The 26662-nt window shown below is 40.8% G+C and overlaps 1 protein-coding gene across 8 annotated transcripts in view; it reads right to left on the bottom strand.

The window, feature by feature from the left end:
- The window catches only part of nme9 (NME/NM23 family member 9), a 65681-nt gene that overhangs the window by 22298 nt on the left and 16721 nt on the right, over positions 1 to 26662 (bottom strand). For all 8 annotated transcript variants that reach the window (XM_043693090.1, XM_043693083.1, XM_043693087.1 and 5 more), the window contains 8 exons: positions 23802 to 23859; positions 14812 to 14915; positions 13863 to 13934; positions 12160 to 12276; positions 8312 to 8387; positions 4098 to 4180; positions 1292 to 1384; positions 445 to 599 (listed from right to left, as the gene is read on the bottom strand). In XM_043693090.1, the coding sequence (XP_043549025.1) occupies positions 445 to 599; positions 1292 to 1384; positions 4098 to 4180; positions 8312 to 8387; positions 12160 to 12276; positions 13863 to 13934; positions 14812 to 14915; positions 23802 to 23859 (758 nt within the window). The remainder of the gene's footprint in view (positions 1 to 444; positions 600 to 1291; positions 1385 to 4097; positions 4181 to 8311; positions 8388 to 12159; positions 12277 to 13862; positions 13935 to 14811; positions 14916 to 23801; positions 23860 to 26662) is intronic.

Below are 26662 nucleotides of genomic sequence, written 5' to 3'. Positions count from 1 at the left end.
CAACCCATCCAGACCCATTCCTCTACACCTAACACTACGAGGAATTTAGCATGGCCAATTCACTTAACCTGCACATTTTTGGATTGTGGGAGGAAACCGAAGCACTCGGAGGAAACCCACGCAGACACGGGGAGAACGTGCAAACCCCACACAGAGAGTCGCCTGAGGCAGGGAATTGAACTCGAGTCTCTGGCGCTGTGAGGCAGCAGTGCTCACCACTGTGCCATCGTGCCGCCCACTCCTCTCCTCTTCTTAGACCTTGCTGGGCTGCACAGTGGATGGGAAGCTGAAGTCCAACGACAAATGCTCCATAATGAAGAAGAAGATTGTGTAGACACAGAGGTAGAACGTCTGGATAGATTTATTCAAGTTACTCACTGCTACATTGTTCAAACTCAGTGGTCAATTAAACAATCTTTGAGACATGTTCCTGTGCCCCATTACCTTTCAGGCCTCTCCTGCTTTGCAACTTGGACATCTTTTGGACCAATAGATTCTCTCCACAATGGAATGACATCAACTGTTCCCTCAGGTCTGGACAGGATCAGAATATGACAAGGACCACTAGACATGAACTGAATCAGCTCCTCAAAATGGGACTACAAATTTGAGAAAAAACAGAGTCCTGGAAAATCAGTGAGCATCATTTGAAAAGTCTTATTTTTAATTGTTTAAATTTTTAATGATTTAGCGTTTTCTACTTTCTTCATCCTTTAAGCTTCTAATAGTCACTTGCCAATAATTAGTTCAATGACAGGTGGTAATGAGGTGACTAGGTCAATGCTGATCATTCTTGTCTGCCTCCATCATATTGCTTTATATGACATGGAGGCGTACAAAAGTAATAAGTTATCCACTTTTCTCTCGCTATGTATAGGGAAAGGGCTGCCCTGTACTCAACATCTTTCCCAAGAGCTGAAAAAGTGTTGCTGGAAAAGCGCAGCAGGTCAGGCAGCATCCAAGGAACAGAAGAATCGACGTTTCGGGCGTAAGCCCTTCTTCAGGCTTATGCCCGAGACGTCGATTCTCCTGTTCCTTGGATGCTGCCTGACCTGCTGCGCTTTTCCAGCAACACATTTTCAGCTCTGATCTCCAGCATCTGCAGTCCTCACTTTCCCCTCGAAGATCTTTCCCAAGAGGCACGGTACTGGATGAAGGAGGTCTACTGCACATGTTTCTTATTTTCTTCAATTTTTTTTTCCCTGAATTTAAGATGGTTTAAATTCGGGATGTTATTTTCTCAATAACAACACTGACACAGACTTTACAATTCAAAGCCTTTCCCCCTCACCTCTTCAGCTTTGTGTCGGTAGAAATCATGGGCCTCTTCCTTGGTTAACGTCCGTTCCTCATGAGCTAAAATTTCGAAGCCTGCTTCCTGAATCTGAGAAAATACAGAGGAACTTTAAAGGGAACTATATTTCCTTTGATTAAAAACTCAAAAAAGACCTTACTCTATTATGGGATTTGTTAACTCCAACATTAAAACAATGTGGTCTGTAAAACATACCAGTTCTGGAAGCACTATATATTTATGCTCTTGTGAATATTCCCCAATTAATGCCATTTTATTTTCTATTACATCTTTATTATCCTTAACTTGCTTTTTATGTAAGTTGTGAGGTGCTTTCATACAGAAATGTTTAGCAAGGAGTGGCACGCTGACTCAGTGGCTACCACTGCTGTCTCACAGTGCCAGGGACCCAAGTTTGATTCTACTCATAGGCAACTGTCAGTGTGGGGTTTACACATTCTCTCTGTGTCTGAGAGAGCTTCCTCCCACAAGTGGGTGAATATTAGGGTACACAGGTTTCCTTCTACAATCGAAAGATATGCACGTTAGGTAGATTGGCCATGGAAAACGCAGTGTTACAGGGACAGAGTAGGGGAATGGGTGTCGGTAGGATGCTCTTTGGAGGGTTAGTGTGCAATCAATGAGCCAAATGGCCTGCTTCCACACTGTAGGGATTCTATGATTCTAAGAAGGAAGAACAAGGTAACATTGGATAAAAGTGATCAGCATTTTGCGTCTAGAACCATTCTTGTGCTTATTTCCCTGGTGTGTCCTACAGCTATCTTTGCACATGGTGTAGGCTGTAACATCTCTCTTATGGACTGGTCTTCAGCAGTCAGCAGTCATACAAATACATGTTCCAGAAAGGATGGTGTGGGGAGTAATGTGTAGCAAATGGGAACACGCATGCTTTATTCTGAGTTACAGGCAGACAGAGCTTGTGAATTTAACTGATCGGAGGATGGGTCAAGAGTTTGACAAGACCAAAACATGTAGGGTGCAATTTTGAGGTAGTTAGGCAGATTATATGCCAGTCCCAGAAGAAAAGCTGGTCAGAAGCGAAATTGCTTCATGTAAACCTGCCCTTCAGCAATAACTTGCTGGCAACAATGTACTAGGAAGGTCTAAGTAGGCAAATGGTGGGAATTTCGCCCTCTCAGAGGGGAGAATGGAGTGGGGAGGAGGTTTTTGGTTCTGGTCAGGTAGGCAGCATAGAAAGAAATGTGGGTGGCACCTTGGGAAGGGAAGTGCACCAAACCTGTGCAGAATGCTCCGAGTATGAGGTGCCCCTCGCCCTTTCGTCATGCTTTTGTTTATACAGGCCATAGAAAACAGACTGCCCACTCCCATGCAGCTGCCTACACCAGCTCCTTTAGTAGTGCAGATAGTGTATTATTCAAGTACATTGGCTTGCTCAAATGCTTAATTGATCTTCAATCATTTGTTCACATACAGACAACAGGTTGCCTGTTTCAATGCCTGCCCATTTTGTGCATTATGGGATATGCTTAGGGCAGACGAGAAGTTGTGGGCTAGTCACCAGCTGTGTATTAAAAGCATGGCCACAGAGGGCAGGTACAATCAAGCACGGAGAATCGCAGAATAGCTGCAATGCAGAAAAAGGCCATTCAGCCCATTGAGAGAGAGTGTGCCACCTTTCTGTGAGAACAAATTAGCTGGTCCCACTTGCCTGCATTTTCTCCATAGCCCTGTGAGTATTTTCTTTCAGGCAATGATCCAATTCTCTTTTGAAAGCTATAAATGAATCCGCTTCCAATGTACTGAGGAAGTTACATTCCCACATCTAACCACTCGCTGTGTAAAAAGGTTCCCTTGCAACACCTTTGGTCCTAGTCACCTTAAATCAATATCTTCTGGCTTTTCATCCTCCATAAATGGCAACAGGTTTTCCTTATCTACTGTGTCTGGATCCCTCAAAGGTTTGAACATCACTATCAAACCTTCTCAGTTTTTTCGTCTGAAAGAAAGAGTGGTCCTGGCTTTGCAAATCTATAATCTGAACAAAGCTCCTAATTTCTGGATTTGGAGACGCCAGTGTTGGACTAGGGTGTACAAAGTTAAAACTCACACAACACCAGGTTATAGTCTAACAGGTTTCTTTGGAAGCACTAGCTTTCAGAGTGCTGCTCCTTCATAGGTGGTTGCCCTGAAGGAACAGCACTCCAAAAGTTAGTGCTTCCAAATAAACGTGTTGGACTATAACCTGGTGTTGTGTGATTTTTAACTAATTTCAGGATATACTCTTGTGATTCTTTTCTACTGTCTCATACCTTTCCTAAAATGCAAAGCCCAGAAGTGGATATAATACTCCAGACAAGGCTGAACTAGTTTTTACACAGTTTATTTGGTTTTGTACTCAAGCCCATTCATAAAACTCAGGATACTGTGTATTTTATTAACTGTTCAGACCTGTCACTTTCAAAGATATGTGCACATACACCAGTCCCTATGCTCCAGCACCCACTTTATATCAAAGTCCCTTGTTTTATATCATCTGTCCACATTCTTCTGAATGAATTCATCAATCACATTAAAGAAAAGAGTGAGATGTAAAATAATTGCTTGCTAAAATTGAAAACATTTAGTATTAGTAGTCAAGATATATATTAAATGAGAAAATCACTAACAATTTGTCCCAGAAAGAGATGAATAAATTTATACTTACAGATCTACAAGTAGACTGAAATTACAAGTCAAGGATAAAATGGAATCCAATAACCTTGAATCTCAACAGATTGAAACAAAACTTTAATCGCAATCAATTTGAAGCTCTGCTTCTCACCTTCATTATTATTTCATCTGCTTTCCCATGAGCCACAGCATCGGGTTTGATGATTGCTACTGTGTAAGATTTGTTGGTAGTAACTGTATTAAAGTAAAATAACAATTGTAACTCTCAAATGCAAAGACTGAAACATAAGAAACAGAAACTGGAGTGGGCTATTCAGCCCCTGAAACCTGCTCTTCTGTTAGATATAATCATGGTTACTCTGTGATCTTAACTCTATTTTCCCACTCCATCTCCACAATCACTAAATTCTGTCACAATTCAAAATCCAAGGTAGACAAGCAGGAGGCTGGAAGAACACAGCAAGCCAGGCAGCATTAGGAGGTGGAGAAGTCAATGTTTTGGCTGTAACCCTTTTTCAGGACTGGGTGGTGGGTGGAAGGGGAGTTGTAGATAAAGGGAGTGGGCGGGTGAAGAGAGGCATGGTGGTGAGGTGGGGTGTAAGGAGAACTACAGATAATCCCAGCCTTGAGTATACTCACCGACTAATCCACAGACCTCTAGGGTTAGAGAATTCCAGATATTCAAAAGTGAAGATACTTCTCAAAATCCTAAACAGTTGGCCAATTTTGTTTTAAAATGACACTTTCAAAAAAAATTCAAAGTTGTTCCCATAAGATTTGAAGACAACAGCATTCAACTAATCAGCGTTGGGATCTTCTCTCAATTCTGCAGAATACAGATTCCAAGCCACTAATGCTGTCTTCAGTTGTCTTATTACTGATGTTTATGAACAATTGTACCATCATCGCCAACGTAAAACAAAAAAAATAGCCATATTTGTCAGTTCTCTCTCCTTCAGTTCCCTCCTCTCTCTGGGTAGCAGCTGTGTATTAGTGGGTTATACGGAAGTTAGCCAGGTGTTAGGTTCAAGTCCTATTTCAGAGACTGAAGCATAAAAGTGTGGCCAACATTCATAGTGCAGCATTAAAGAGGAGTGCGACATTGTCAGAGGTGCCGTCTTATGGATGGAATTTTAAACTGAGACTTTCTTAGATGAATGTGAAAAATCCCACAATACTAATTCAGTGAAAAGCAGGGGATTTATGCCTTGTGTCCTGACCAATATTTATCCCTCAAAAAACATTGCGACAAACAGATTATCTGGTCATTAGCCCATTGGCATTTGTGGAAGATTGCTGTGCACAAACTGGGAAACTTAGAAATTAGGAGCAGCAGTAGATGATATGGTCCTTCAAATCTGCTCCGTGATGCAATATGATTATGGTTAATCCCCTCTCTCAATACCACATTCTCATCTTTAGAGTTTAAAACATTTTTAAAAAATCTTTTTCTTGACTATGTTCATGGACTTGGTCTCTACAGCTTTCTCTGATAGTGAATTCCACAGGTTCACTATCATTTGAGTGAAGAAATATTTCCTTCTCACAGTCCTAAATGGTCTACCTCATATTTTGAGACTATATTCCTTCGTTCCAGGATTCTCAGCCAGGGCAAGACCCTCCCTGTATCTAGTCTGTCCAGCCCTGAGAGAATTTTATCATTTAAATCAGATCCCTCTCATTGTTCTAAAAATTAGTGAATATAGGCAAAGTCAAACCAATGTCTCCATAATCCTGCCATCATTGGTATCAGCATAGTGAAGCTCCACTGCACTCTCTCTATGGCAGGTATATCCTTTCTTAGGTGCCATGATGTGGAGGTACCGATGTTGGATTAGAGTGGACAAAGTTAAACATTACACAACACCAATCCATTAGATTTATTTGGAAGGACTAGCTTTCGGAGCGATGCTCCTTCATCAGGTTACCTAATGAAGGAGTAGTGCTTCAAAAACTAGTGCTTCCAAATAAACCTGTTGGGCTCTAACCTGGTGTTGTATGATTTTTAACTTTCTTATGTAGGGAGACCAAAATTGCATGTGATACTCTTTGAACAATCCCTCCAATGTGGAAACAGGCCTTTGGGCCAACAAATCCACACCAACCCAAAAAACTCTACCCAGACCCATTTCCCCTACCCTATTACTCTACATTGACCACTGACTAATGCACCTAGCCTATGCACCCCTGAACACTATGGGCAATTTAGCATGGCCAATTCACCTAACCTGCACATCTGTGGACTGTGCGATGAAATTGGAGCATACCTACGCAGACACGGGGAGAATGTGCAAACTCCACACAGACAGTCACCTGAGGCTGGAATCAAACCCAGATCCCTGGTGCTGTGAGCCTGCAGGGCTAACCACTGAGCTACTGTGCCGCCCCACTCCAAATGTGGACTAATTAAGGTCCTGTATAACTGCAAGACAACATCCCTGTTTCTGAATACAAAACCTCTCTCAATGAAGGACAATATACCATTTGCGTTCCTAAATGCTTGCTGCGCCTGCTGCCTGACCTGCAATGCTTTTCCAGCACCACCCTAATCTAGACTCTGTTTATTTTCATTGACTGGTGTACAAAGATACCCAGATCCCTTTGTTAATCCACACTTCCAAGTGTATCATTATGTAAATATCCTTTTTGTTTTTCTCACTGAAGTTTATAACTTCACATTTATGCATATTATACTGCACCTGCCATGCTTTTGCCAAATCACTCAAAATTGTCGAAATAACCTTTAAGCCTCCTTACACAACACAATCCTGCGCAATTTAGTATCATTGGCAAAATTAGAAATGTTGCATTTGTTTCTTTCATACAGGTCATTGTATTTTTACTTGTGCATGGGATGCGGTTGTTGGCGAGGACAGCATTTCTCTCACATGCCTAACTGCCCAGTTTCTAGCTAAGAGACAACCACATTGCTATCGGTCTCGAGTCACTTATACACCAGATCAGATAAGGATGCAGACTGCCTTCCTTAAAAAACATGGGTGAGTTGGATGGTTTTTACTATATTATCCCCTACCCTGATAATGAGGCATCTTACTAAAAGTCTTCTAAAAATCCAGAAACACCATATCCACTGGTTCTCCCTTATCTATTCTACTAGTTACATCCTCAGAAAATCTGCAGTAGATTTGTTAAGCATGATTTGCCTTTTACAAACCTATGCTGGCTTTGTCCAATCCCAAATGTTCTGCTGTGTCTTTTTAATGAACTCTATCATATTTCCCCACTACTGATGTTACGTTGACTCATCTGTAAATCAGTTTTTCCTCCTCTGCGTCGGTCATTTTTTAAAATAGTGGAGTTACATTCACCACCCTCCATCTTGTAGGAACCGCTCCAGAGTCTATTGAATCTTGGGAGATGACCACCAATGCATTCAAACTTCCAGGGTCATTCCTTTAGTGCTCTAGATTATCTGAACCTGGTTATTTATGAGCCTTTAACCGCATTAGTTTACCTAGCACCATTGTCTTACTGATAGCGACATCTTTCATTTACGCCCTCTTATAAACCCTCAGTTACTTCACATTTAGGGGAAGAATTTCAATTCTTCTTCCATTTTTTTGTTCCCCATTACAATTTATCTGGCTTCAGAAGATGATTATATTTCAAACAAGCTGGTTAACAGCAAATTACTCAACACAGAGCAGAGACTGAACTCTGGGACTTTCAGTTCTGTATACACTGATCCACTGAGACATTGCAGAGGAATCTGTCTAAAGCTATCATTAACAACGCTATAAGGAGATATTGCTTTGTGCAGAAGTAGCAATACAGTACATCAGGATGTAGTCCATAATTACCTACACATGACAGTTCAGTTGTAGCACTTTTGACTGAGGTAGATATACAGAAAAATAGAAAAAAAGAGAACAAAAAGTTCATTTGTGAATTGTTCCCTCCTCTTGAGCTACAGTGTTTAGATTTCAACAGTTAGGAGCCAATCATTTGCTGTCTGAATGAAGCAATTATAGAGGACCTTGATTTTAATTCATAATTGTAAATTTTGAAATACTAATTGGACTAATCCAGTCGATCATGTGGTGATCGTAATGAGGCCATCCAGTTGGAACTCATAGAATATGAGTTCTCTAATTGAACTGATTAACAGATCAAATTAGGGAGCCCTGGCTGACAGATAACAAGAGCAGCGTCAGGCATTCTGTCACTCTGAGAGCCGGCTCTGAGGGAGCTGAGCCAGTGTCAGGGATTTTCCACTTGTAAATAAAGGATGACTTGATGACTGGATACCAACTCCTGTGGAGTCATTTCAGATCAATGAAAAAGCATTGCTTTCAAAATCATAGGTCACCTTCTGCTGTTTCAACTGAAGATTTCATTGCTTACCCAGATCCTCCTCTTCATTGTCTTCCACCAATATCACTTCCTCCTTTTGCTCTTCTGATAAGCCTTCATCTCTGATCTAAAGGCCAAAAATGAAACAGCTTCAATTGACTGACTTACAATATTCAGAAGTATTTTATTATTAGATGATAACCCTTGGCTCATGTTAATCAGCACCATCGTAGAAATGGATTCTAAGCAGATTTGTGGGCAGAAGCTGGTATTCAAGAAACTAGGAGCTTAATTTAAGGAAGAACCAATATCAGGGAACAGAGCTATAAAGTTGGCCATGCTCAATGCAATATATATTGGCATGAAGGAAAAATCTTTGAGGGGACAAAGGTTGGATTCCAATTGAGCAGGAAGCTGAGGGATATAAACTTAAGATGAGAAAGAAAGAGAATAGAAAATGGTCAGATTGGGGTTTGATCAACAAATATATTGAACTAAGACAACTGAAAAGTGATGATGGCTATTTGTACCTTTAACTTGTTATTCATGTTTAGCGTCAAACATGCTGAGCCAGGAATTTCCATTTGTGTCATACATCTGTATAGTTGTGTATGTGCTGCGGCTCTTATTTGGGTATAAAATGAATGGAAAACACACCAACTTCACACTGGACAATTTGTACTCCACCTTGCATTAATTTGGTGAGCAACATAAAGACAGTTAAAAGGTAGAAAACAAAGGGCAAATGTAAATAGCTGGAAGTTGTCAGTGACAAAGATTTTTAAAAAAATCTATTCTAGCTTAGTCAATATTTACAAAGCAGCAAGTCCCAGGTTGAGTGCTGAGTCTGTTGAAAATTAGCTAAACTCAAATACAGATGTTACAGGGAATCACAGTGCTCCAGGAAAAAGAAAACCATGTAGCATTCAGTGAAGCCAAATCTATTCCAATACAGACCCCCTGGCTTTTAAAACAGGGCAAAGACACCTATAAAAACTGGATCAAAGGAACAAAATATTTATTAGCACAATTAGGTTATTCAGTCTCTGCAACAACATTCAAGAAGATCAGGGATGATCTGATTGTGGCCTTGACCCTATTTTCCTGCCTGACATCTTGTGATGCTTTAGTTGTAATGCACCCTGTAACTGAAACACTTGCAGACGCTCATTTTGGAAAATGGCCAATTGAGTAAGGTGCAGAATCAACTGTGAAGCCCATAAAACTCACCATGAATCAATGGAAGCAAGTGAGGAAGCAAGTGAAACATCACAACTGTAAATGTTGCATCTTCTTATTTTTATGCTTTTTAAAACTGTGGATTGAAATAAGAAGGAACGCAGGGATTCACAAGAATTGCTGCATGTTTTGAAAGTTAGGATTTTATAACTGTTGTGAACTCAATTTGTGCCACGCTGGCTTGTAGCAATGTGCAAACTGAATTCAATGGTTGTTTATAAGTGAAGCTGCTGAATTGTCAAGTAGTGGTCATTTCTCAATGATAAAGCTCCTCTGCTTGCCAACAACTATGTCCCAATGAAAAGTCACAGGACTTGAAACATTAACTCTGTTTTCTCTGCATCAATACTGTCAGACCTGCTGAGTTTCTCCAGCATTTTCAGTTTTTATTTGTTTCAGATCTCCAGCATCCGCAGTTCTTTGTTTCATTATAACTATGTGATTATTTACCATGTCATGAATCATCTTGGTCTGTCAACAAGTAGCTGATCTTTTCTCCAGCATATGCTGCAAGTTGCAGCTTTAAATTGGAGAAGTCAGACATGTTTTATAAGTGAACCGGCCATTTGGCACCTCTTATAAACCAATAGAAGTACTCAGAAAAATGAAGATTGATGAGAAACGTTCAGCTCAATAAGAAACAACTGAACAGATCGTGTGAGCAAAGGCAATGGCAGTGTTTTTCCAGTTAACACTACACAATATTTTATCTTGATTATGTGTGTCTGTGTGCGTAAGAGGAGTTTATAAAGAGTTCAGAGTTTTCTTTTGTTACTTAATTACTTGTTATTTAATTGCTCAATTTAATTGTTTACTTGCAGCTGGAAACTAATAATTTGTATAACAAAATAGTAAATTCTTGCTAAGTACTGAAACCTGGTCTGTTTTTTTTGATCAGCCTGGATCTGAAAATCAGATGCTTATTTCTTTTCAAAGTTTTAACTTTTATAATAGCACTGGAGTTTGATTGTGTATGTGTTTATCCTAGTGAGATTTGATAGAACTCTGAAATTCCACACTACTACTTCCAGTTCGCTGACCCTGGTTTTAGTGTAGAAATTCTGGAATGGACCTGAGGGGTTGAAGCCTTTGCTACATCTTTGAAATGATTAACATGTTAATGGTCAGGCAGCAGGGGCATGAGAAAGGTGTGCAGAGTTGGATTGGAGAGAGATTAGCTGAGTCAGCATTTCATACACTCCAGCTTTTGTTTGCCACCTAGCATAAACTGTGATGAGGCAACTTATAAAACTTTCCACTGTATTTTTCATGTAAAAGTACACACGACAATAACTTTCTATTCTATTCTATCACACTAATATAGGTTTCTTTAGTTTCTTACAGATTCCTGTTGGCTAATTTGTGCTGGATTCCACACAGAATCAGGTAGATTCTCTCAGATTATCTCAGGATACATCCCAGTGGACCTCTCCGGTCACCCCAGAACTGCCTGAGCATCAAGTAAGTTATCAAAGGTCGACCACTTTTTTTCTGAGTCAGGTGTCAACTATGTATTAAGATTTTTCTTTCTCCATTCTGTCTCCCAGAGCCCTTCACATCAATAGCAAATCTGTACAAAAGAATCTGCTCACTCCCTCCACCTCCAGACATGACCAGGAATGAAACAGCAGTCCAGGGATGACTGCCTTCCTCTGATTTCTCAAAGCCTTCTTCTCTTTAATAGTGACAGTGAGACAATAACTTGGCAGCACCCCACAGTAGTAAATTACACCAGATTGTTATTGGAGTCTATGCCCTGTGATTCTAAGACATCATTGGTGCACTGCATGTCCTAACCAGTGCAATCAAGGTAAGTTAGCCCTAAACTGGGATCAAATATGTCTTTTGCACAGGTGACAGGCCTGTTAGGACACCTGGGAAAAGGTACTAATGACTACATGGGCGGCACGGTGGCACAGTGGTTAGCACTGCTGCCTCACAGCGCCAGAGACCTGGGTTCAATTCCCGCCTCAGGCGACTGACTGTGTGGAGTTTGCACATTCTCCCCGTGTCTGCGTGGGTTTCCTCCGGGTGCTCCGGTTTCCTCCCACAATCCAAAAATGTGCAGGTTAGGTGAATTGGCCATGCTAAATAGTGTTAGGTGAAGGGATAAATGTAGGGGAATGGGTCTGGGTGGGTTGCGCGTCGGTGTGGACTTGTTGGGCCGAAGGGCCTGTTTCCACACTGTAAGTAATCTAATCTAATCTAATCTACATATAGTTGTAAAACAAATGAAAATAAGGAATGAGGTATACTATTTATTGACTAAATGTTCCTGAATTATAGTTTGAGGACCACTTTTATTTCTAAAAAGAGAGACATGTTGTCAAAAGTTTTTATCTTTCACTCATCAGGACAAAAACAAGAATACCAAATTTCAATTCTTGTGATGGTTTGAAATTTGGCATTCTTGCATTAGAGGAGAAAGTGAGGTCTGCAGATGCTGGAGATCAGAGCTGAAAATGTGTTGCTGGAAAGGCGCAGCAGGTCAGGCAGCATCCAGGGAACAGGAGAATCAACGTTTCGGGCATACCCTTATGCCCAAAACGTTGATTCTTGCATTAGATCCTAATGAGTGCAAGGTGAAAAGCTTCAGTCATATGTTTCAGTTTGCAGCAAGCTTTAGCTACTTTCTTGTCCTTTGTCAATAATAATCTCACCACTTTGCGTTCAGCTCCTCCCTCTAGGACCTTCTTTTCAGTGCGTAGTTGTTCGTGGATGGTCTTTTGTAGCAATGGGGCATTTGCTCCTCTCACAACAGCAACTAACTGTCCTCCCTGCAAATGGAGACAGGGAAATACTCAAAGTAAACGAAGTATTTTGAATAAAAAACAGTCTTCACTGTCAGTCAAATGTCCAGATATTTAGTAGACATTGCCATTCCAAGCAGACATATCAAAATTAAGAGAATTGGGCAACCTGTCAATTGTTCAATAAAAATAAAACCTGGTGAAATACTAATGTAAGGTCAAAAATCTGATGTGCAAGATACGAAATAAAGACAAACAGAAAATGTTGAAAGCACATAGCAGGTGTGGCTGCATTTGTGGGAATACTAAAAGAGTTAATGCACTGAATTTCACTGGTCAGTAATCAGTAAGGGGAAAGGCTGGTATAATTATGGGGAACTTGGTCAGATCTGTTCCATGATGCAATCCCAACAGTGGGTATTATACCATCAGAGGAATCTGAAAGTGGACAATATGCCTGCCTGAAGGGGAACAGTTGATTCACACATTTAAAGGGCCCATTAAAGGGCAATTTACCATGTTGACAATGGTGCTAGGCAACTGATAGGATGTGGAGAGGTCACTGGCAGTCTCCCACACTTCAGAGTAATTTCAAACTCTTGGACATCAGGGTCATTATGGCGATAATCAGGAACATCAGGGTGGTGAACCCTTTGTGCTAATTAAATCAAACACACAGAAAAGCTCACCTAGCCTGGTAATCTGTTAAAGTATGAGTGAAAGAAAACTCCCCAAATACCAATATTGAAAAGAAAATCAATTTTACTCTTTAACTCTAAAAGTGAACATTAAACAACAACTATATACAACTCTAAACCTCTTTTCCTTAAATGCTTGTTATCTACCTCTCACTCTATAACAATATACTGATCCAATTAAAACTACATCCACTTAATTTTCAAAACCAGACAGCAGCTGTCATTGTCGGTGTTGGTCTTTTTCTGCTGTAGATCTCCCTGGGTCATCTTTCATCTTTTGCTGCAAAGATGTTTCATATGAAAAAGATACCTTTGGTAGAGAGTGTTTTGAATAGCACTCTCTCTCTCTAGATGGCAGGTTTTTCTCTCTATCAAAATTTCTGCTTCTTTTATACCCCAGACATTGGATCGGATCATTGGTTCGATGTTGTCAAAACAGTAAAATTCAAATTCGATTGGGTTTAGTATCCTGGGGTATAATTTAAACTAATTGGTTAAATTTGAACTGTTGTGAAAACATAGCAACCAAACTCAGGTATTTGTTCCACAGCCAAGTGTTACATATTTTCAATTTTCCAGTACACTCTGAGATTGCTAGTCAGTCGCATGACAGGTGCCTGCATTCACTCTCTCTTAAAGGTACAGTACACGCCTTCAACTTCATAACAGGGTTAACTTCCATACCTGTGTCACCACCACTCTATACTACCACAACCATCACTACCCCTGCAGATCCTAAGGGCACATCTGGGCATGATACCAGAAGGTTGGCAGCATCAACAGAGCTCATCACTTAATAAGAGTTAGCTGTGAAGGGGCAGAGGCAAAGGGTAGGGGATGATGCAGTAATACAATTTAAACTAGAGAAAATGTGATTTATCTTTTGCCATTTAAATCCATTTAATGTTTACTCACTCCATAGAAAAGGAAGGTGGGTTCACATCTCCCTCTGTATTTTTGCAATGACTCAATAATATCTGCTTCAGCCTAAAAAAAAGTAGAAACAGCGATGAATTGAATGAGTCAGAAACATCTATGTTCAATTCAGTAACACAATTGCTTGCAACTTTTCTTCTGAACGTAATTGACTTTTGTTCTACAACACTGGAGCAAATGGAAGTTGGCTATTACTAATCTTCCACAATTTGCTGAGCTAGAAGATGGTCAAAATAATTGTTAACACTTATGCCGATCTTTCCTCATCAGGTTAGGAGATCAAGCCTTGATAAGCAGCAACTTAGTATTCAGGCCTGTTCCAAAATATCAGCATGGAAAACGAGCAAGGATGCTTCACACAAGGTTACTGTGCAACTTCTCTTGGCTAAAGCCTTTGTTCGGCCTTCCTTCATGGAGAGTGGGCCTTGTTAACGTTATAAAGCAAAACCAAAATACTGAGGATTCAGCAGAACCGAAATAAAAGCAGAAAGTGCTGGAGAGGCCAATTTAACATCGAGTAAGACACAATTTTGAGCTCCAAAGGAGAGTCAAATAGGACTCAATGTTAACTCTGATTCTCTCTCCACAGACAATTCCAGACCAGTTGAGTGTCTCCAGAATTTTGTTCCTTTAATTCAGGTCTCCAGTATCGGCAGAACTTTGCTTTTACTTGAATATTTAATTCACTACCATTTTCTCTTTCATGCTCCCATTGAAGACTTCCTGCTCACTCTCTCTCTCTCTCTGATTGAATTACAGTTTGAAAAGTTCATCTTGGGAGTTCTGAACCGGTCAAATTGGTCTCAAAACTTCAACTCTGGTTCTCGTGTTTTAAGCCGTCTTTGAGCAATATGACATTGATATGGGGTGAGGTGAGATTAGTACAAACTGCTTCTCCAATACTCCACAATAATATTGAGTGTCTTACCACGGCAAAATGCAAGTGATCATCTCCCAATTCATTTTTAATCTTCCGAAACAAACTGACGACTGCCTTGCATGGACCACACCAAGCTTGATACACATCCACCACTGCCAGAAAGAGTTAACATAATTGCATATTAATTCCAGCTGTCCGAAATGGATCAAAATTTGCTTTATAATAGATTCATCGCTGTGTAATATTATCAACTTAATTTGTGTCATTTTATGTTCATCGTTAAGTCAATCTTTGCATATGACTAGGTGTTTGGCATAGTCAGGTTTTCATTCATTGTGTTCTCAATTTCTCCCTTCTATTATTGAGTTATGGCTCAGTAACATTTATTGTACAAACCTCAGCTATAGTGAAGGCATTATGAACTAATCATGTAATGTTGACTGATGTCATGTGGAGGGCAGAACAAACTGTACCACTGTTTGCAGCTAAAGCTCTCAATACCTTTACACCTCTCAACCTGCATATTCCAATGCATTCCTGGCTGGTCTCCCATGTTCTATTCTCCCTAAACTCTGCTGCTGGCCATGTCACAATTTGCAACATATCCCATGTACCCAAAATCAGTGTTTGCTCACCAACATTCACAAGATATTGGAATACAAGAGCCTTGCTCCAATTGTATAAGAACACTGGTGAAACTGCACTGAGTACTGTGTGTAGTTCTCGTCCCCTTGCATAAGGAAGGATATACTTACCATAGAGGGTGTGCAGCAGAGGCTCACCAGACTGAATCCTGGGATGGTGGGAATCTTATGAGCAGGGATTGAGCAGGCTGGGCCTGCAGTCACGGGAGAGAAGAAGAATGAGAGGCATTCTAATAGAAACTTATGTAGAGAGATAGAAACCATGCAAAAGGACTGCTGCCCCTGGCTGTGAGGTTGATAATCAGGGGAGACAGTCTCAGAATAAGAGGCAAACCATGTAGGACTAAGATGAGGAGCAAGTTCTTCACTCAGAGGATGGTGAAGCTTTCGAATGATTTACCTGAGAATACTGTGGAAGTCCTTACATTAAGAAAGTTCAAGATATATGTCAATAGATCTCCAGTCACTCATGATATCAAGGAATGTGGAGATGGTGTGGGCATATGGTACTGAGGTAAATGATCAGCCAGGATTTAAAATGATGGAGCAGACAATGCCCAAGTAGGTTGCAGGGGCAGAATCACACAACTCCTACAGCATGGAAGCAGGTCTTTTGGCCCATCGAGTCCATGCTGACCCTCTGAGGAGCATCCCATCCAGACCCGCACGCCGACCCTATCACTCCACATTTCCCATGCCAACCCACCTAGGCTGCACAACCCTGAACACTATAGGAAATTTAGCATGGCCAATCTGCCTAAATTGCACAGCTTTGGACTGTGGGAGGAGACTGGATCACCCTGAGGAAACTCATACAGACATGGTGAGAATGTGCAAAGACAGTCACCTGAGGGTGGAATCGAATGCGAGTCCCTGGCACTGTGAAGCAGCAGTGCTAACCACTGAGCCACCGTGCCACCCTTATGGCCTACTCTGACTCTTACATTCCTATAAATGCTGGTCTGCCAGCTTACAGCCACATCACATGAAAACAGAAGAAATCCTCCTCCAGCCCCACAACTTTCTGAGATACCTGTGCTCCTCTAGCTTTGGCATTCTGCATATGCTTGACTTTACTCTCTCTTCTCTTGGCACCTTTGCCTTCAGCTGTCAGGGTCCGAGCTTTAGAATTCTCTCCCTAAATCTCTCTGCCTCTCCTTAAAACCTGCTGCACTGCTCAAGCTTTTACTCTTCCAAATCCAGATCTCCAAACCGGGCCCAGTGTCACATATGGTTAGATAAAACCCTTGTGAAAGGTCTTAAAAGCGTCTCACTACATTAAAGGTTCAGAAGAGTTTCACCCGGATGTTGCAGGGAATGGACGGTTTGGGTTATAAGGAGAGACTGGATCAGCTGGGACCTTTGTCATTGGAGCATTGAAGATTGAGAAGTGATCCCATAATGCTTTAAAAAGTCATGAGGGGTATAGATAAGGTGAATGGCAGGTGTCGTTTTCCTAGGGTGGGGGATTTCATGACTAAAGAGCATACTTTTTAGGGTAAAGGAGAAAGATTTTAAAAAAGACATGAGGGGCATTTTTTTTAACACAGAGAGTGGTTCAATTTCCAGAGTAAGTAGTTGATGCAGGTACAGTTATAACATTTTAAAGACATTTAGATAAATAAAATAAATAAGAAATATTTGGAAGGATATGGGCCAACCGTAGGCAGGTGGGATAAGTTTTGTTTGGGATTATGGTTGGCATGGACTGGTTAGACTAAAGGGTCTGTTTCCGTGTTGTATGACTCTATGACTCTAAATACAAGTTATTATTGTATTATTATTGTTCTCTGATGACCATCATTGAATTAATCATTTTACAACAATCCAATACCTTTCCTGGTCTACAACTGGATCCAGCTCATAAACTGCTGGATTTGCTGAATTTTGTTTTAAGTGGAATTTTTTTACCACATGACTGCTGGTCAGCTGCTCCACCATCAATGCCTATCACAACTTTGTTTCTCTCCAATGTCTAAGCTGTTAAAGTATGCAGGAAAAAGCTCCATAAGTAAAACAACCAAAACCTTGCACTATGGTCAATTTTAACATGTCATCTCAGGGCAGACATCATCAAACTGAGCTTCCATACCCGAGAGGGAATCACAGACATCCTGCAAGGTCATTTGAGTTCCATTTGTCACCACAGTGCTAATTTAGTCAGTAGCTACTGATTTCTGTGCATGTCTACTTATTCTCCTAATTTTTCTGAGGTTGTGGTGTATGAATGAATAGATGGAGCTAGTTTGAAGGGGTATTGACATGACAGAATCCGTATCTGTTTTGCAATGTTACTGCTGCTGAGCCGTCTTGTGACTGGAGGCTGGATATACTGGTGTCACCAATACTGGCAGACATTCATTAGTAATGACTACAGTGAGGAGGAAAGGTGTTTGCAGTTCTGTAAATGCCATGATTACAAGTCTACTCTTGTTACAGTAACCAAACTAAACAGGCCTATCTGTTGTCAATATTGACTTAAACCAGCAAAATGTTTGACTTTAGGGACTGAAAAGAAACATGGCTGGTGAAATTACAGAAGAGTCCAAGTGTTGTTTTTGTCTTTTCTTGAAAGTAGGTCAGGTCAGCAACCTGTTACAGATACATTCATTTGAAAAATCAGTCAGGCTTGTAAAATGTTTGTCGAATGTCAAATCCCTTGGAGAACATCATTCCCACATTACAATCTCTCAGGGGTGGATTTTACCCAGCCCCTGAATGCTGTGGGCATTGCTGGGAAAGTTGGGAAAATCGTGTGAGATGGCTAGTGAGGATCTTCTTGTGTTCCAAGCAAAAACTTCCATTTTCCTACATGTTGAATGTGAGATGAGATTCCCATCATCACCTGGTCTCACCTCATTTTTATATGGTTTCCCACTCTCCCACCGACTGGATGGAAATGAGACAGCAAAAATTCCCCAACATGAAAGTCAGAGTAACTGTAGGTCTCCACTTGTAACACCAGGCTTCCATCTTGGACACTAGGCCCTGAAATCTCATGGTACATTCCAACTTCATGCATCCCTCCCCGTACATGGACCTTGGCATCCGACAAGTATCAGTCTCATCCAGCCTCATAGCATATCTCTGCTCTGCTTACAAGAATACTCTGCACTTCAAAGCTGATATTTGGAGTACACTGGCACCTTTCATTGAAATGTTGTTGCCAGGAGACCTTGTGGACTGGATCAGGGAGCATCTCAGGTTTCCTTGCTTGCTCTCTGAGTATTCATTAACTTTGTGCCTCCTTGGAGGCTTACAGCATCTGTACTTTGCAATTTTTATGCTTTGTCCTCCCAGCCAGAGCTTAAATATTCACAATGTTTCTGTCTTGCCTTGACTTTAGCACAGACACAAAGCTAACCAGCTTGTCATGGCTGCCAGCAGTCATCAGTCAAGGAGGTGGACATGTTGCTGCACACCAACATGTTACATCAATTGCTCACCTGCACCATGTGCCAACAGCATGCAGCAAACAAAATGCATGAGCATCAACCAAACAGTCATGTCTCAAGGTCTGAGAGTAGTCCTCAGTCAGGTTGTGGGTGATATGCTCCAATCCAGGGCTCTTGGCGCACAGCGAGTCAACAGCAGCCCTTGATATTAAGCCGGAGGCTTGGTGACGGTCTGTTAGCATTTCAAGGGTCCATATCTCTGTTGTCTGGGGTGGGGGCCACACTCTGCCTTACGTGTCCAGGGCAACATGTCTAGGCTATTGCGGTAAGTCAGTCGGGGCTAGCCCATCATCAGATGGGGCCGCCCATCCAAGATTGTCAGGGGATAGATCATGAATAGGCCTGGGGTGAGATTTGGAGGAAGGACGCTGGGATACAAATAACAGATGTGAAAGGGGTGGTGGGAAACTCAACGTAAAAAGGAGGTGGGAGATAATATAGCATGGAAGAGAAAGGGGTAATGTTGGGAGGCTAGTAGTGGGAGAAAGTGAGGATTGCAGATGCTGCAGATTAGAGTCGAGAGTGTGGCGCTGGCAAAGGACAGCAGGTCAGGCAGCATCCAAGGAGCAGCAGAACTGACGTTTCGGGCATAAGCCTTTCATCAGGAATCAGGAATATGAGATTTGTCATCAACACTCAGCAGTACCTTGGCTCTGATGCAGTGTGAGGGTTCAGTACACTCCTATATCTGAGAAATTGACTCAATATAGAGGTTGGGTGGGAATGTGGGAAAGTTCAAAGCCAATGGGATTGACAGGGAGAGCTACCAACAAGAAGGTTAGATCTCATGGAATACAGGGAGAACTAGCCATTTGGATACAGAACTGGCTCAAAGGTAGAAGACAGAGGGTGGTGGTGGAGGGTTGTTTTTCAGACTGGAGGCCTGTGACCAGTGGAGTGCCACAAGGATCGGTGCTGGGTCATCTACTTTTCATCATTAGAAATATAGTTAGTAAGTTTGCTGATGACACCAAAATTGGAGGTGTAGTGACAGCGAAAAAGGTACCTCAGATTACAATGGGATCTTGATCAGATGGGCCAATGGGATGAGAAGGGGCAGACGAAGATTAATTTAGGTAAATGTGAGGTACTGCATTTTGGGAAAGCAAATCTTAGCAGGACTTATACGCTTAATGGTAAGGTCCTGGGGAGTGTTGCTGAGTGCAAGTTTATAGCTCCTTGCAAGTGGAGTCACAGGTAGTAGGATAGTGAAGAAGGTGTTTGGTATGCTTTCCTTTATTGGTCAGAGTATTGAATACAGGAGTTGGAAGGTCATGTTGCGCTGTACAGGACATTGGTTAGGCCACTGTTGGAATATTGCATGCAATTTTGGTCTCCTTCCTATTGGAAAGATGTTGTGAAACTTGAAATGGTTCAGAAAAGATTTACAAGGATGTTGCCAGGGTTGGAGGATTTGAGCTATAGGGAGAGGTTGAATAGACTAGGGCTGTTTCCCTGTAGCGCCAGAGGCTGAGGGAGACACTTTATAGAGGTTTATAAAATCATGAGGGGCATGGATAGGACAAACAGACAAAGTCATTTCCCTGGGGTGGGGGAGTCTGGAACTAGAGGGCACATGTTTAGGGTGAGAGGGGAAAGATATAAAAGAGATCTAAGGGGCAACCTTTTCACACAAAGGGTGGTATGTATATGGAACAAGCTGCCAGAGGAAGTGGTGGAGGTTGGTACAACTGCAACATTTAAAAGGCATTTGGATGGGTATATGAATAGGAAGGGTTTGGAGGGATATGGGCCACGTGCTGGTAGGTGGGACTAGATTGCATTGGGATATCTGGTCGGCATGGACGAGTTGGACTGAAGGGTCTGTTTCTGTGCTGTACATCTCTATGACTCTAAATGTACATTTGGCAGCTTCCTCAATGGAGGAGACCAAGTCCACAAACTGTATGAGGTGTAACTGTTGTTTTTGTCCATCGTGTTTCAAACGACAAGGGTGCAGTGGAGCTGAAAATACTGCAACCACAATTAGAGTCGGTAGTGAAGCTGTTTCATTCTCTGAAGGAGAAGCTTCACTTTAAAGCATTGTGAGGTCCTTTAAAAGGCAATACAGCATTACACAGTCACTCATACAGTACAGGTAAAAGAGACCTGCGAGCACTACATGCTCAATGTGAACCTTAGACAACTGTATGGAGTACAAATCCTGGTCCAAACACTCTTGACCACACCCAGCATCAGGAATCAATCCCACTAATGGCTGTGCTGCACAAACAATGTCCTGTAACCCAGAAAGATACGCCTTAAATATGCGAATGACGATCACTTTCCAGGTTCCCAAAGCCTGCACATGGTGCAGGAGCCACTCACTTCACAGCTTGGGCCATAAAACCTTGTGAGGCACGAAGGATAGCCGGGCCCTGCACATTGAATCTTGTACTAGCTGTTAGACAGCACACAGTCAGAACCTACTGACAATAAAATGCCACCTTTGCCGCGAATATGCTCTCAGAAACTCTTCATTTGCCCTTTTCCTTTCACTATGTCGTGGATAACCCCGCCATGATGAGTAATTCTGCCTATGGTAGTGGGAGTTGCAGGGTCATGGCGCAGAGGTGAGCTGGGGAGATAGCATGAGAAAAGTCTATAGGCTCCAAGAGGGGAAACTCACAATGAAACCCACCAACATTTACATTTATCCAATTTCCAGTTAAAAGAAATTCAGCTCCCAGTCATCAGTAGACATGTTGCCTTTCTGTTCCTGCGTGGGGCATAATTACCTCGTTAGTACTAACTTGCTCTGTGAACCTTTAAATATAGATGCTACACTATATTAACCAAATGGGTTAGTTCCTGCATTTTAGTTTCTGCCAACCTTGTACAAGCAAAGCCAGGATTCTTACATAAATAGCATCAGTTAGAAAATATGGAATGGAATTTCCTGTGGGGGCTTATTTGCAATGCTAAATAAAGTGCTTCTGAGTGTACACCTATTTTTACAACATCAATTTTCTCTTAAATTTCCTGCCATGCATCAGAATGTAAAATTTAATGGAAGGAAAATGAAAACAGCATCAACAATTTGACACATGAGAAGTGGTGAACTCATAACAGTTATTCCTTCTTCAAGTATCAGACCTTTAGGCCAGCCATCAGTCTGCACATTTTAATTTTTTAAAATGAGAATTACATTGAGTCAAAAAAATGTCATTCAAGTAACAGATCATAGTGAGAATAAGTTATTTCAAGAACCATCAAGAAAAATAACATTAAAATGTCAGGAAAATTCTTGCCTTAATTTTACATTCCATTTTAACCAGCAGAATTGTAGGATATTCAATAGAATAGCTTTGGGGGCATAACCATTTTAAGTATCTTTTTTGTATTCATTAATGGGATGTGGGGATGGCTGACTGAGTCAGCATTTATTGCCTACTCAGAGGGCATTTAAGAGTCAACCACATCGCTGTTGGTCTGGAGTCACATGTTGGCCAGACCAGATAAGAATGGCAGATTTCTTCCCTAAAGGACATGACTGAATCAGACAGGGTTTTCTGATAATCAACAATGATATCATAATCATCATGTGGAGGTGCCCGTGTTGGACTGGGGGTGGGCAAAGTTAAAAATCATACAACACCAAGTTATAGTCCAACATGTTTACTTGGAAGTACTAGCTTTCAGAGCATTGCTCCTTCATCAGGTAACTCGTGTGGCAGGATTTTTGGAAGGCAGTAGAAGTCCCCTATGCGAGAAGTACATGGGATGAGGGTGTGTAGGATACTCTGAAGGACTGGCTCAAAAATCTTGATCAATGTGTTTAGTTCACGGGTGTGCTCTTTGGTCGGGTTGGCTGGTAGTTGTCTGTAGTGTTCCTGGTTGTTCAGTTGTCGGTACACATCCTTGCGGTCTTCCGTTCTATTCTGAATGAAGATGGCTCCTCCTTTATCTGCTGGTTTGATGACAGTGTTGCGATTGGTTTTGAGAGCATGAATGCTGTCGCGTTGTGAAAGGGTGATGTTTTGGTCTACCTTCTGCCCCACTAGTTACCTGATGAAGGAGAAGTGCTCTGAAAGCTAGTACTTTCAAATAAACCTGTTGGACTATAACCTGGTGTCGAATCATAGTCATCATTAGACTCTTAATTGAATTCAAATTCCATCATTTGTCGGTGACATTAGCTGAGCTTCTGGATTACTAGTCTAGTGATAATACTATTCAGCCACTGCCACACGAGCATTCATTAGAGCACATGCAGAGAAAACCCAAGGAAAATCAGTGAAAAACCCCTTACCCTCACTATGTTCTAGGAAGATTCAGCCCCATAAGTGATAGCTCATCCAAAACCTTGCTTTATGTATCTATCCTGCACACACCCTGACAGCCATTACCTCTGGCTTCACTGAAAGTCATTAACTGCTGATCTACTACCACCTTCAATTTACAAGTGTTACTTTTAAGTTTACACTTTTCTATTGTTTCACCCTATTTCTGTGATGCCACCTTCTGCATCTTTGGTTATCTACAACTCAAGCTCCGGAACTTCCTTCTTAAATTACTCCACCCTTCCACTTTCTTCTGCTGCTTGAAAATTTAATCCTTATCTCCTTCCCTTGTAATCTTCACTGCTGACGCAACATCCAGTGCTTCCTTACATCTGACATGCCTGGTGATAGGGACACATTTAGGGACACAAACCAATGTATATTGCTATATTATTACCTGTTGCCTTAAAAGATGATTTGGAAGAACTTTGACAATCATACATGAACATTACCTCCGTGGTACTTTAAGATGGTTTTTACTGTGCAATATAAGTATTCTATTATGATGTATCCATAGTTGAATCCTTTCTATTTCAGCAAAGATGCTAATCTGTCTATTCTGAAAACTTCTGTTAAAATACTGGACACAATAATTTCAGTGGTTTGATATTAGCCAATGCAGAAAAATCTGAATTTAGCTTTGACAGGTTTCTTACCAATCAGTCCAGTAACAGCCAACATTTCATCCCATTGTTCCTGGCTCAAGATCGTCATCTGCAGCGAAAATAAGGGAGTAGATGTTGAATGTGATTAAGGATTATTACAAAGAAAAAAAGTCAGAATACCTCATTCCAAAATTTATTTCACATTAACAGGATGCACTTTCCTAGCTACACGAAGACTATACAAAACTATTTGAAGAGGTTATCATCTGTGAAATTTGGTGCTATCTCAGTGAGCTTAGAAATTTTTTTTCTCCCCACTGTGTTTTGAGTGCTGGTACTCTAAGCTCAGCTCCAGTCATTAAGGAATTTACAATGTTATAATTTGCAACAATTCTTCAATAATATCTGTGATTGCTCTTCATTGTCACATATTGCATTAATTGCCTCAAATGAGCCAATGCGATTCCAATTCACATGAATGGTCATAAATTTAGCATCTCTTAACCAACATTCACACCAAAAACAGTTATCTGCTCATTGTTATTATTGTTTATCGAGCTTTGCTATGTAAAATTAATTGTCGCCCCTCTTGTGGCTCTGTGGTGATGTCCCTGGACCAAGAGACTTGGGTTCAAGTTCCATGTGCTCCAGAGGTATGTAATAACTCTTAAAACAGCTTGATTAGAAAACTAGGTTAAATCTTTGTAAAAACTAATTGTTTAAATTACCAGTTCGCCAGTCATTATTCTTTAAATTACATCATTAAAATATGCAGAACTTAGAAACTTCTGATATATGTTTCCTTTTCCTGTTTCACTGTTTTAATCGCTTCAAGAAGCAATAATATTATGTTAGTTTGTCCTGTTACTACTTCTTTTTATAAAAAGTTTCCAATGAGTTAAAATACTCAGCAAGTTCTCTGAATCTACACGATCTTCTCACTGATTGAAATATTCCTTTTAATTGTTTTCTATGAACATTAAGTACAAGATAATAGAGTGCTGATAGTAAATGAGCCAAGATAATTGCCAATGCTGGAAGTACAGAGAAGGAAGATTAATATCAGCAGAGATACTGTCACTGAACAGAGTTGTCTCAGCATCTTTAGTTTCCGGGTAAATTCATCTCCCACACACTTGGGAAAATTTACACTGACTCATTCAGACTGGGTTTCTAACATCATTAGCACTCATCTAAACAAGATTATATAATAGGACCAACTAAAACGTGCAGAAAAATAGGCAAAACATGATGCCATGACTCACTGGCAGTTCAAAGTTTTAAAAGGAATATTTACTGTTGATGAAGCAACCACTTTAGTTGGTTTGATTTCACCTCTGTCCCAGTAAATACATTTCTATAAATTCCTGTTTTTACTATTCTGGTGCAATCCGTTTTAAGCCATTTAAAATAAGCGGGATTAACAGATGTCCTCAAATTGTAGACAGAACCTCACACAAATATTTTGAACAGTGCACTTAAAGCTGAACCGGTGAGAAATCAAACCTGTTTATGCATTCCCAATTTCAGCTTCTTTGCCTTTAACAGCAAATGCTTCACACCCTGAGTGACACGAAGTCCAAACAGAGGAAATAATGTTCTTTTTGTGAATCAACAGGATCTGTCTGACAGGACAGTTCGGACATTTCCAGTGATCGTTTGCAAGTATAACAAGTAACCATATGACAACAGATTTCATCTCTGTCTTCTTTAGGCATGTTGAATGTTAAATATTCAGAAAACATTCTGAACTGTTGGGACTGTGCATAAATGAGGAAATAACAGCACAATGGGCCAGTCTGTAATTAGTATGGAAAAAAGAGAATCCACAATTAATAAACTTGAGAAAATACAGGAGTGCTGCTTCCACCTTGTTCCTTCACTCAGTGATGACCATTTTTTCTGCTTCTGTTTGCAAAATGTCTCATGAGCAGCTTTGCCACATAACAAGAAATGCCCATATGTAATCACTGAAATATTTATATGCCTAAAAGATCATAACAAAAAGGGGAATAGGAGTCTGTCATTTGGCCTGTCAAACTTGTTGTGCCATTCATTAGGCTCAAGGCTAATCCAATATTACCTCATGTACACTTTCCAGCCCTTTCCCTGTAAACCTCTCTTTCCCAACTGATCAAAAACCCATCTATCTCAGCTTTAAATATATACAAGGACTCTACTCTCACAGCTGCCTGTGGCAAGGTGTTCCAAAGATTCACAATCTTCAGAGAAGAAATTCCTCTTCATCTCAGTCTTAAATTAGCACCCCTTTATTCTGACACAATGCCCTCTGGTCCTAGACTCTCCCATGAGGGGAAACATCAGGTGTTTCCATGTCTCTGTCAGGTAGGCGTGCAGTGCTGTTGGTGCTATAATTCCTTACAGCAAAGGATACAGAAGGTGCCAGGAATGAGGGGGCGTGGGTCGAGAAAGAGTGAGAGGAATTTAGGGAGTCACTGCACCAATTTGGTATTGCATTAGGAGCAGCAAAAATATTCATAATTTGACCATTGGAAATCTACATAAAAGTCTTAAGGTATAATCTGTTGTATCCCCCATAATGGAAAGTGGATGATTATAAATATTGATTAAGGGTTGGATAAGGAGTATCTATTGGGATTGAGTAGTCTGTAGACAATTACTGTGTCAGACCAATACATCTACTTGGTGAGGCACTGGGAACCTACTTTTTCTATTTTCTTTTTCTGAGCTTCAAGTATATTTTCATATTTAGCTCCTATACTATGAGGCATGACAAGATAAAAAGAAGCAAACATATACTATACAAAAGAAAATGAAGCATAAAGACTTACAATAAATAAACAGGCAATTTACAAATTCTGCCAAGTCTTGGCTTCTTACTAAAGTGGTACATAAGTAAAGCCATGGTCCTGTTCTCACCTCAGAGACTG

The sequence above is a fragment of the Chiloscyllium plagiosum genome, chromosome 7 (assembly GCF_004010195.1).
Source record: "Chiloscyllium plagiosum isolate BGI_BamShark_2017 chromosome 7, ASM401019v2, whole genome shotgun sequence".
Classification (NCBI taxonomy): domain Eukaryota; kingdom Metazoa; phylum Chordata; class Chondrichthyes; order Orectolobiformes; family Hemiscylliidae; genus Chiloscyllium; species Chiloscyllium plagiosum.
The sequence above is the reverse complement of the archived record's forward strand: the minus strand, read 5'-3'. Positions and strand labels throughout refer to the sequence as shown.